This window comes from Battus philenor, unplaced genomic scaffold (genome assembly GCF_028537555.1).
Source record: "Battus philenor isolate CCGP_79_NKW_IND1 unplaced genomic scaffold, ilBatPhil1.0.hap1 SCAF_1, whole genome shotgun sequence".
Lineage (NCBI taxonomy): Eukaryota > Metazoa > Arthropoda > Insecta > Lepidoptera > Papilionidae > Battus > Battus philenor.
In genome coordinates, this window is record NW_027181661.1 from 6,923,653 (window position 1) to 6,936,949 (window position 13,297).

Sequence of the window (13,297 nt, forward strand, 5' to 3'; positions counted from 1 at the left end):
GTCCTAATATCAAAGAAGTGACATTTTAAAAACGAGAAATAGCATTTTAAAATTATAGATTACACTTTTTTAATAATAATTTTTTTTATTAAGATTGGCTATACTTGCATATGAATGTTTATTATATAATATAAGAGCTATGACTTGACTACAAAACAGTTTAGATAAATCAATTTGTTAGATAAATTTATCAGTAGTCAATGTTAGAAAAAAAACTTATATACTATTGCATTAGAAATTCCTTTTATGAATCTATCTAATCTATCTTATCGTGGACACAAAGAAGTGCCTGCTGTGTTATGTGAATGGCAAATTATGGATTTTTTAAATTTATATTTCAAATTTAACAAAGATTGTACGCCATTTATACATTGTTGGTCTAAATATTTTGTCATTGGAACAAAAAAAAAAGATTTAAATTAAATTGGAATTTCTTATTAGGCATTAAATTTTAAATGCTTTTTTAATTATTACTTTGTTAATTTTTTAGACAGAAGCTTAGCTTAGCTTTAAGCTTCCACGCTTTAAGACCGAGTAGCGTTAAATGCTTTTGACAGTTGTTGTCACTCGCCAACTACGATTTTTGACTTTTAAAAAAAAAAAAAAAATTCACGAGAAAAAATAAACGTCAAGAATGTTTTATGGTACTTTTAACAGGCGGGCAGGAATGTTTCTAAAATAGAGATGATTTAAATAAATTTTTACTTAGATTAATTTTATATTGATACCTGTTTTAAAAAAATAACATTTTTAAAAAACTGTTTTAGTTTTAAAGGTAATGTCACTAGTGACAATTTTTAAGGAACAACTACGTGTATTAGATAAAGTAATGCGAACGGATTTATTGTTGTTACTCTGTGTTGCTACTTGACGAATAGCTAGAGAGCTAAGTATTGGAGTGATGGTATAGTTAGCGGCAGTCAGTTGCGTATTAACATTGGAGCGGCATCGTCGCATGCGCTTCGTCAGTTTCATGCGCGACTTACCCGCAAGCGGATTGATTGTTAGTGATTTTGCATTATTGTTTACGTTCCCAGCATAATTAAAAAATCGTTTGTGTTTAAGTATTTTCATAAAGAATTATTAATATTTAAAACAACATAAATTTAGATTTGTTTATATTGGTAGGCAGTGAATGGAAAGTTTGTTTTGCATAACGTAGAGTAACTACAAACGGGGTTTTAACTTTATGGTAAGTACCGTTTATATCTCTGGAAGACCTATTACTAGTATTTAGATACGATAACCGTGTTGCACTGCGTATGCGCCAATTACCAGCAATTACGTATTTTCACTAAAATAATTTTAATATCATACCACCTTCAACACACTGTTAAAGTTCCAAGACGATTGTTGTCGAGAGATATGTTTTAAAAGAAGTCTGATGAATAATATTGTCAACGTATCTTAGTAGTGTCATAAGAGTTATGATAGTCTTAATGGCTTAGCTGCACATAAATACAGTCGCTGCTATCGACTTTAGTTTCTTGAGTGGAGACGTGAATCGGCAAGTGCAGCGTGGGACTGTAAATCTACGGGTGAGGTCTATGACCAACATAAAGATATACAACAACGTCCTACGGTACAAATGATGACGATGATAATTTATACACTTAATATATGTAATTTATTAAAAATTAATAATCTTTGCTCTTTCTAGAGTAACGTTAAATATTTTAGATTCAATTAAAATTTACTGGTATATTTCCAAAATTGCTTTGCGTTGGTTATTTTTCGCTGCGATTGGTTTCTGGTGTTCTTAGCGACTGTCACTTGCAATATTACGTTAACGTTTTACTGTTCTTTGTTATATCTATTAAACAAAATGGGTGAACTGTTTAAATTTTTTTAATATCTCCTACCTACCTCTGTTCCTAATTGAAAAATTGTATCTATTTGATTCAATTAACTCGAGTTATCTAGGTTACGATCGCACTGTTATTAAAGGATTCGAATCGTAATATGTTATTGCCTTGTTTTCATGTTCGTAAAAGTAATATGTTTATAAGATATATTTGAACAGCGAAGCGAATTATATTTATTAATGGAATTATAATATGCAATTTTATAGTTTTAATTAAATAAAAATACAAATTTGAGCAACAGCATTTCATAACTAACGAAGTAATTACTTTCGAACTGTCCTTCACAGACAGTTTTTATACGACATGAGAGACGAAACGAGGCCAATTACCTGTTGATAAGTCAAACAGCCCAGAGCGGGTACTTTTTTTTTAATACGATTCTGCACAGAACCACGTACGATCTCTTTACTCTGTAGTTCAATGTGACTTGCGTATATAGTGCATATTGCAATACTGCGTTCATTTAGTAATTATAACCTCAGTAATTATACCAGCTAAGTTACCCTGCAACATATCGGTAATTAAGACGTTTTACTCTTTGACAAGTTGAAGTGGCAGTGGACACGCCACATAGCCCGCAAAATAGATAGCTGGAGTATTAAGACTCTTTAGTGGAGACCTCGTGCCGACAAACGCAGTGTAGAACGTCCACCTACAAAGTTCCGACCTTGTTAGGGTCGTCATAAGACGACGGATGCAGGCCGCTTCTAACCATTGAAAATATATAGAGGACAAGTTATATCCTGCTGTCCACATACAAGCGCCGCAGGTTAGCGCACAACGAAAGTTTCTAACAAGAGCAATAGTTAAATAATTAAAAACATTTCCGTCAATCATTGAAACCCATTTATAGCATATTAAATGGGTTTAAAAAATTAATGTCAGTAAAAACGAGAATTTAATTAGGTCTATAACAAAAAATATTTTCCGTGAAAACAGAGTTCTTAATAAATGTCCTATTACCTTTAGTCTTAAAAGTTGTAGTTTTTATGTTGAATTATTTTAACACTTTTAATGTGTTTATATTTAATTATTTAAATAATTTATGTGACAATAATTAAGGTTTAAATTTTGATCAATTTATAATTAATTTTGTCGTTTTGAAATGTTCTTTATATAAAATTTGTATACAGCACGAATGAAAAATACCGATACGTTTTTCTTTGTAAAAAAATATTTTGAAATTAATATGTTTAATTTCACAGGCGATCTTTTTTTTTAAAAAAAACACAAGTGTTGTTACTATATTATAATCGAATCAAATATCAAGATTTATTTTACACAGTTCACCTTTCAAGAAGGCCATGCATTAGCGGCCATGCACTGGTCGCTGTTCTATAGTTTGCGCAATCATCGGTTCATGAATTGCCTCATCTAGTAAAATTACTAAAGTATCATGGTGTACAACTTGTTTTTATTTGTTTAATAGTTAAATATTTTGCTATGCGAAGTTTTGTATGTTCAATAATGATTATAAAGGTATTCGTATTTTATTCCATTCGTAGATTAGTTGTAAAATAAATTATTAATGAGATTCTTATAGTCCTGCCTCTTGTACGAGATTAGCAAACATTGAAGCTATCCTGATCGTCCATACTTTTGCTCTGTAGTTAGAACTTCAAGATCTACAGAAGATTAAATTACGCTCCTAGCAATATTAAGAGACAATTTCTTGCGCGAGTCGAAAGACATATTGGCGTTTTATCGTTTTTACTAATGTACAGTTATTTATAAAAAACGATAACACAATTAAATGTGACTTAAAACAATTACATCGCTGGTTTAGATAAAATAATTTAAAATAAATTACTACGCAATTGAATAACAAATTAAAGAATTCATGGGTAGATAATATTCGTTTTATTTGTATAATTAATGATAAAGGATCTTGAGTACCAGTAAAAACCCTGATAATACATTTCAATATCTCTACCCCTTAATGTAAAATAACTGAAGGGAAATAGTTTATCGATTAAGCGAACTCTTTTAATTTCATTGCAAACATTTATCGCGTGATCTGTCATCATTATCGTAATCATTACAGCCGTAGGAAATCCACAGCTGGACTTAGGCCTCCCCTATAGATTTCCCCAAGAACCGGATAGAGGCGACCTGCACCCAGTATCTGGAACGACCTTAAAAATGTCCGATCCTTGGATTCTACTCCTTAAACTCCTTCCGAGTTTAAAGTCCGCAGCACTGTCGAATAATTTCGTAACTTTACATATCTCCTCAATCCTCATTTGATGCAAGCTATTTAATACTGCTTATTGAATAATCAAGACAAGTTTTAAATTTAACAATGCTCTGCGAAGTTTATTGGTTGATCTGTTCTTTTTTATAAATTAATGGTTATCTTTGTACAACTAGTGTTAAAGTGACAATGTGTCACAAATACGGATATTTAAAACGATGATTTTATTGACATGGGGAATATGTACATAATTATTTATTCGTTTTCTAATTAAATGGAAAAAATAAAGTAATGCATGATATTATTTTTATATTTATTTGCCTAGCATCATAAAAGAGCGCCTCTTTTTCATCACGACAGCATAAAACGCGTTTTTGTTTATTTGCCATTGATTATTCGATCCAAGTATATATCTATTATGTATAAAGAAGCCATGTTTTCCTTGGTCAAGCTATAACTTGATACCGATTTTTGCGATTTAATTATTTAGTCGACATGAAATGTTCTTAGTAATAAAAATTAAATACGCCTCGCACTTGTAAATAAATCGCAAAGGCCGACGTTGAGTGTTACTAGCATCAATCTTGTAACTGTATATTCTTCGCATGGCCGATTATATGTCACTTATCCCGTATTGGAAAAGTATCAACGTTATTTACTCGTATTTACGCACCAGAAAATAGCATTAACAATGTTGTCTATTAAAAAGCTATATTATTGAAATATCAAGGGTAATTCGTTTTTGTTTCTTACGTTTCGAATTGTTTGTTCACAGCTAAGACGAATGTCTATTGGGTGAGTTAGTTATCTATAAGAGTTTGATCGGTCGAGACAGTGACCTTTGGCGCTTTTTCCTTTCAGTCACACGTTACTTATGTAATAACATAAATATATATATAGTGTATAAATCATATAGTCGTTACCGCTAAATTTTCAGAAGAGGTAATCTGATTAAATTAGCACTCTAGGTTTTGTACTCTACTCGAGGTGTGTAAAATGCAATGAACAATTCTTTTTCTTCTCAGTCAACTTCTTGCGTTCTTAACTATGTCGTCGGTCCCTCTAGTGGGCGACCTACCCGCGCCGCGTTTACCGACTGGGAATCGTTTCTCGAAAACCTTTCGGCCCCAAAGGTCACAGACGAGCACACTGCAAGCGCCAACACGCCTGCAAAGCGTGGCGATTATGGTATATTCTCCAACTGAACGGTACTTCTAAGAAATCGGCTCCTGTGAACAATTGCAAATAAAGTATCCATTTGACTTTTTACTTGGTATAGTTTTTTTTCCTTTCTGGTTATATTCAACATTAAGTTAAAAAATAGTTTCAGCGTGCGCAATGAAGTTCACAAATTACTTATAGATGTAACCTATTGACTACGATACTACTTAAATCGTTATAAGCGCTCTTATCATAAGAATTTCACTTCGTCAAGTGTTTACGGTTTGTTAAGTTGTATTTATATTTTTCAAAAGCCTTTTAACGAATGTTGTGTGACTAGAATTGGTTTTCTATAATACAGGTCTCTAGTTGCGATGTTTGTAATAACTTTTTATCAACATCATCAGTCATAGAACGTCCTCTGCTAGGAAAAAAGGCCCATAGATTTCCGAAAGCACAGGCTTGACGCGATTTGTGCCCAGCGTCTTCCGATAAACTTATATTTCACATTTTTACATTTCATCTTAGATACAACTAATAATCAAATTTGAACACAATTTGTGCTCCACAAAATGGTTTTGTTACTCTACAAAATACATTTGAATATTTATTGCGTACTTACTTTAGGTCGCTCGACACTATGTTGTCTTTTGAGTTTTATAAATTTCATTTAAATATTCTCTGTATTCTATCACAGGTGTAACGTGTGTCTTAAAACATTTTCAGATGAACAATTTAATATTTTACGTGATAAGTTTAATGTTTTCCTTAATTATTTAGAAATACTTTAATAATAATAGTTAAAATATTTTCTTTCGAGTAGACATATGTCCTTCCACAAGGTGAACAAATGGCCTTGTTTAGGTCGTCGGTCGATGCAGGATGTAGGCTGATTTTAGCCTGATTTATTGGAAAACTACGGGGAGAGGTTTACGTCCGGGATTCCACTTTCTCTGGCTGAAATAATAATGACGACGAACGGTATATCTTTTGTCGGATTTATAATTTTTTTATTCTCACAGAATTTATAAATAATTCAGGTGTTCGTAATTTGAATTCAATTCAAAATATCACGTTGTCAGATATATAAAATCGATCGATACTATTGTTCTTGAAAATATTTTTCAAGTAAATTGCAGAACGCTTGTTCGATTATCAAATCGGATCCTTTTTTTTTTAAAAAAATTGAGAGATGATAATAGTGCACAGCTCGCGTTTAGATAAGGACTCAAATCATCACATGAATGTATACGAGGTTAACCAAACGGATTCGAGTGACTGCCTTTGATTGCGTCACTAAGAACAGTCGACGCAGCTTTAAGGCCAAGGCTGACACGAATCATCGTATATATTTTAAATCATGCATAATAAAAAAATAATTAACACTACATATTTCCAATTGTTATTTTTAGACGGCTACTTTGACTTGAGCTTCACGACCTTGTCGTATACCTGTATGTTTTAAGGTAATCAGCGTATCGTGTTTAAATAAACAAAATAAAATCGTAACATCTAAGCAACCCATGCAAAGGGTTTTCGATCGACTAACGAATCGATTACTATTTTTTACCTTATTGGCATTTTTATGTATAATAGAGAGTAACTCTTTTTGACCGGGGTAAAAATAAATTTTTGTTATGGGCACTGGAGGGCTTCATTCACTCAAATTAAATTGCTTACAAGATGCATAAATCACCTTGTCAAAGATGATATAATTATTATAATTTTAGCCGTATGCCTTAAATTTTCAATGGGACCCGACTGAAGCGGCTTATGTCCAGCGGCTTCCGATAAACTTAACAATCTTGTCGCCTGTCCATCCTATGGGTGGATATCTTATGCTGTACTCTACTGTAGGACGAAGGAATATTAAAAAAAATATATGATCATTAAAATATGTATAAAAAATTCCGCCAATTAGATATGACAGAACCCTGAGGTCGTTCTAAATCACTTGTTTAGGAACCACGACTCAGGTCGCTTGGAGCACCAGGTGTAAAGGAACAAGATATAACCACAGAAGAGCTGTCACCCGATACGTGTTTCGCACTTCAATTCAAGATTGCCCCAAAGGGTCGAAGCACGAACTGTTTGGTTTCGAGTGATTAATTGGTGTGAGTAAGACAGAAACAACTCTTTCTGCTCACATAGCCAATTATAATTATTGTGATTAGCATCCTGTCTAGTTATTATGTTCTTTTATTAAAACATAGCTAAAACAAAAAAAAAATATTATTCCTTTATCGGGCGTAAATGTTATTAGTTGTGAACCTGAAGTTGCCAAGCGACTTCGCTTGCATTTAGCATTCTTTCTTGGTAAAACTGTTTTATTCGGAATTCAATAACATTTGTTTATGACCTAACTTAACGCGAAATCTTAATACTGATTGCATGATCAACTCTTTGTTAATATACCAAACTCATGAAAAAAAGAGTGCATCTTTTTCAGTTCTAGCAAAATTTTCAATTTTCATACTTTTTCTACAAACGTTAAGGCTTAAGATAAATTTATCTACTATTTTTCGATTTTTATTTTCGTTCGGCTAACGGAAAAGTACTTAAAGAGAAATTCCTCACGTGAAGTGCTGCTTTTTGGTCATATCATATTTTTTGAATAGTTGGTTGTCGATATTATGTTTGTAATATTAAATTGATGTGCATTCTTAAAGACCCATGGAGAGGGGTAGGGGCTGGATTTTCCTACAAGAACGAATCAGAAAAGAGGAGATCTGTTGAAGAAAGAAAGTCTGACATAGCGCAGCAAGTATGCTGATTGGCATTTTTAAATTAGCTGTGCACATGCTACATAGCGCAGAACATGTCTTAAGATTTTGTAATGGAAACCCACAAGACAGACGACATTGTTAAGCCATACGGAAAGCAGTGGATGCAGGCTGCTTCCAAACGGTCCTGTTGGAAATCTTTGGGGGAAGTGCCTAGCAACGAATTTCCTATACCTGAATTTATGATGGTATTTGTTTGTTTTTCTTCCAGATGGCCAGAGGTACCTTGTAAAATCGTTCTTTCAATATCAAAAAATAATAAATAATAATTTACGTGTAAAAACATTTTCTTTTGATTTTAATCATAAAAATTCACTATTTGTGTTATTTATTTTATATTAAATTAAAATAATATTAATTGAAATCTTAAATCAAAATAAAATGAATTGAAAACCTTACTCATAAGAAAATTAGATGGTACCTACACGGCCAGTTAGTTGTGATATGTTTGGCTACATTTGGCAAATCACAATTTGTTTTTACTTTTTATAATATAAGATTAAATTTATTACAATTTTTTTATTTTAACTGCCTTTTCTTTACCACCGGCTTTATAAATTCAAATGAAATTGACGTAAAATGAAAAAAAACTACACTTTATAGGTAGGCAAAACAATACATCATTTTCATTGCGTGTAATGGAAGGGATATTCTGAACATTAATTACGACAATTTAATACCAGATTACACTGTCTTATACTACAATCTTTGTTTAAAGAACATAAAATGTTATTTCTTTGATTTGATATGCAAACGTCAAATATAATAATCCCATCACGCGATATGACACCATCTACTGTTTGTATTTACAGTCAATAAAAGAGATAAATACTTTGTACGTCTTGATACTGGTCGTTTATGAGGATACCAGAGATTGACCTCTGTTATCTAGACATATGAATTAGATATTGATCTCGATTCGTGTCGAGCCGGTGACAATGTGCCACTTGTTGATACAATCGTGAACATTGCGACATCCTATTACATCAAGGTACACAGCTGTTGACTCTATTAACAAGCGTGTTGTTACTCTTGGTAACTTTACAATAACGCAAATATTATTTTGCATATATTTAAAGTAAAAATAATATTTTTACTTTTACTGTCGAACTGTGAGGAATGTTAAAAAGATAGGCTATTTTGTCATAAAATATACTAACATCCTTGACAAACCAATATGTATATTTATGCAAGTTGAACATGGCATCTGACGCCTTGCTTTGAAGTGAAGACCACGGACTGCCAAGTGCAGCGTAGAACATCCACCCACAAGGTCGCTTGAAGACGCGGGAAGTAGTCCTATTGAAAACAGCGTGGGAAGTCTACGATCAACTGTGAACGTTCTGCAGCTGGAATGATGATAATAATGATACGTGAAAGTTTAACTCTGAAATAAATAAAAAAACTATGAACCATTACACATAATATATTCTTTAGCGACCATTGCTGACAATGTTTAGAGTGACATGAGTCTTTTTTTTAAAGACATGATTTATTATGATATACATCTAAATATTCACAAGGTGTTTCTGTAAAACATCGGTAAGACGTGCATCGGTTCTGATCGTTTTAATGTTCGTTAACAAATGAAAGTACGACCAGACCCGATGCCATGTTCATATTTATTTACTAACAGGCCATTTAGGAAGTTATGTAAAAAAATTATGTATTGAACGCTAACATGTTATGTTAAACATTATCGAGCAATGATTTTTTATAACTCAATTTTAACTAGATACAAGATGAGTCGTTTACTCAGCTTTCATAGCCGTCGCGTCTATTACGGCAAGTGCTGTTATTACCTTTGAATGCGGTCGCTTAAATTTAAGGAATATAGAGAGAAGTGGGCGTCCCGTAACTTAAGTTCGACAATTTTTTTTAAATATTTAAAAATTTATTAAAACTTATGTATGAGAACCAACACAACCTGCATAGTGTATTAGTAATTGTTGATGCTTCTCTATACAAACACTTTTGCCTAAAGAGGATTGTTACGCGCAGGACTTTTTTAAATATTTATTCTTTTAGTCATCCACATAGGATCATTTAAAGTGCTCAATCTGAAAGAAACTAGAATTAGATTGAACTCCACTATAAGGCATCCTTCAATTTAAAACTACAAGGGTTGCACACATTTTTCCTTAATACAGTACTTAGAGAAATTTACTCACAAACTTTACTTTTATCATTTAAAAAATCCTTCACAGCATGATCGGATTAATTTTTGTTGTTTTTTGGTTTTCTCTAGTAATAAACAAAATAATTGTATTTTCTAAATTTCTCTACATTACTTAGGAGTGTATTGAAATTTAGTATATAATTGCCTTCAAAAGAGTTACTAATTTTATGAATCACAACGCGCGTGCGTAGGTTGTCTTTCGTCTCGATCGCGGAGGGACATCCTTGACACAGCACCGGAAAAACTTGTAAGTCATTCACCATCACCGTGTGACATTTTATTTCCTAAAATTAAAAACCAACTTACAGTGATACAAATTTTGATTTAAAGATCTAGCTAGATGAAGGGTTCAATGCATTCGCGGAAGCCGGTAAAAAGGCCTTGATGTAGGCTAAAACGCTTAAAGCACATGGAAGTTTGCGTAAACACTAGTTGAATGCTGTTCTCAGTGTTCCATGTTAATTTTCTTCTATTTGAATTACTAATTGCGTGTTAATTACGGACTCGGATAGTTCTAATAAATATCAGAAAAAATAATTATGAATTATTATTAATACAATCACAAACGTCGATGCTTTAACATAATTTATTAAAACAAAAAAATGTTATATAAATAATGTAACATTCTCGTCTACCTTATATATCGTAATGATCATTTGTCCCTTACATATCCGCTTCCTCGATGTAAATGCAAAAGCGTTTCCAAGGTTACCGGAATACCTGTTATTACTTACTATACTTGTTATTTAAAAATTTTAAAATGGTATCGCGTCTACCATTTCAACACAATGAATCACATATCATTCCAGTCGTAGGACCTCCACTATTGAACACAGGTCTCCCGATAGATTCCAAATCGAACAATCAATGTTAGTAACAAATAATATAATATAGCTACAACTTCAACATAGTTTACGTCTTTATAGATTCATCCAAGATATAACGTGTATAAAATACATTTATTTTTCTTCAAATAATGCATGTACATATGTAAAAGAGTACAATAAAAATATTTTATGTAAATAAAAGTAAAATTTATAATTTATTTACAGCATAAAGGTTTTAAAGGTTATACACTTAATTCGAAACATTCTGAATAAATTGATATCTCTCAAAATAGGTTATTGCAACACAGGCCAATAACTTCTCGCAATCTAAAGTCTATAGGGACAAATAGTAAGCCATAATTCATTTTAATATGTAGTAATACGAATTTTGGAAACAGTCTTGTTTCTTTATAATTATTACGTTATTTATTATTTATTTTATTAACCATTGATTGACAGCCAATGACCTATATATTGACCCCTGACACCTATAACTAGCCACCCTGTATATTTCGTAATTGCTTCCAAATAATAATTTACTGAAAATCAGCGCTGCAGTATGATTTAATCTGTATTCTTGTAGCTTTATAAGGGTTCATATTGTTAGTACTCTTATTTAAATAAGATCTTACGTGTAATATTTTTATATTATGTCAGCAATAAATCTTCTTTCTCTCTTTAATTATGTAATATGCTCAATAAATAAAATGTTACCAGATGAGTGGGATGGAAAAGGAGCGTTGCCGGGGAGAGGCGGATGAACAACAACAACACTACGGCTACGAGAGAACATTTCGCACAGCTCTGCCACAAGTTATAGCAGTCAGTGTTAAAAATCTGCTTTTGTTGGGTAAGTAATAAATTGTCTGATCAATGTTTGAAATCCAGTTAATACTAAATACAGTAAAAAAAGGACCAATATTTAGCCATTACCACACATGCAGTGGTAATCGTGCAACAAAGTGCATCGCCCGCCAGCCCGCTGATAAATGCGTATGCGGCAAACAATGCGAATTACACAACTGCCACCGTTAATTCACTCAACACGTGTTTCACCCCTCCACAGGGCATCTTCAGGAGTTATGTTACACCGATTAGTGCCAAAAACAGAGTGACTTTTGTAGCACTTTGTTGCACGACTGCCACTGCATGTGGGGAAGTGACTAAATATTACTTCTTTTCTTACTTAGGATGGACTTCCGCAAGGTAACGCCTGATTCAATTAAATAATAAATACAGTACCAAACATGGCATACGACATGGTTCGACAAACTTTAATGAAAGAAAAACCTTAGAGAGAAAATGTTGTTTAGACCAGCTAGTGAGTTTTAGATATGTTGAATTTTGTGAAATTCATTATAAGCAGGCATGCGCTGAACTAAGCCAACATATGACAATTTAATACAGTTAACAAGCACTGTTATAAGATTTGTATTGTTTTAGATAATAAAGTGATAATACCGCATGGATTTTATTATAGTGTAGTAGTAAGTGATAATTGTAACAAATATTAATGTGTTTTTTAAACATCATTTTAACATACTTTTTAATAGTTTTATAATTTAGCTATAATTTTTTTTAAATAATTTTTTTTATGTTATTACATACAAGATTTATTACTGTAATGTATTGCAGTTTATTTTTCTTCTTTTTCTTCCCACTCATACACTCTTGTCATAGTGGTCATGGTCATGTCCCAGACGGTTCTGTTTCCGCTTGTTTCGCTATGCGTCGCTCTGTAGCTCGGTATCTAGCGGACAGATAGCGTTTATTTATTGAGTTTTTAATGGCAGTTTTAATTAGACCTATCCATCTTGTTGGAGAGCGTACACTAGATCGCTCGCCTTACACTTTACATTGTACCGCCAATTGTGGTAATTTAATAACAACAAATTTAAAATATATAAAGCTTATTCAATATATCTCCATTAGGTTTTAATAATCCTTAAACGTTGAGGCCAGTTATTAATACAGTCACACACGATTTTCATAGTAAAATTTATCGATGCCAATGTTAAGGATTGTTTCATAAATTTCAAATTGTCATAGCATTAACACGTACCAATGTACGTATTAATGCTGGCAGTCGTTGGATCTTTTGTTTTATACGACGAACAAAATCCAAATAGTAATCTCGTAATTTTTAAGATTGTTAACGTAGCAAATGTGTTAAGAACATGCCATATTTATTAATATTAACCATAAATCTTAATTCAGAGGATTGAGATTAGATAAAGACTAATTTTCTGCTCTAATAAAGACAAAAACGTTTGTGTTCAAATAAATAT

The 13,297-nt window shown here is 32.3% G+C and overlaps 1 protein-coding gene across 1 annotated transcript in view; it reads left to right on the plus strand.

The window, feature by feature from the left end:
* Window positions 1-990: 990 nt before the first annotated feature.
* Window positions 991-13,297, plus strand: part of LOC137919493 (facilitated trehalose transporter Tret1) — a 31,271-nt gene continuing 18,964 nt past the window's right edge. Inside the window, 2 exon segments of the mRNA XM_068762589.1 lie at window positions 991-1,192; window positions 11,727-11,859. Of these exon segments, the coding sequence (XP_068618690.1) occupies window positions 1,190-1,192; window positions 11,727-11,859 (136 nt within the window). The 5' untranslated portion in view covers window positions 991-1,189.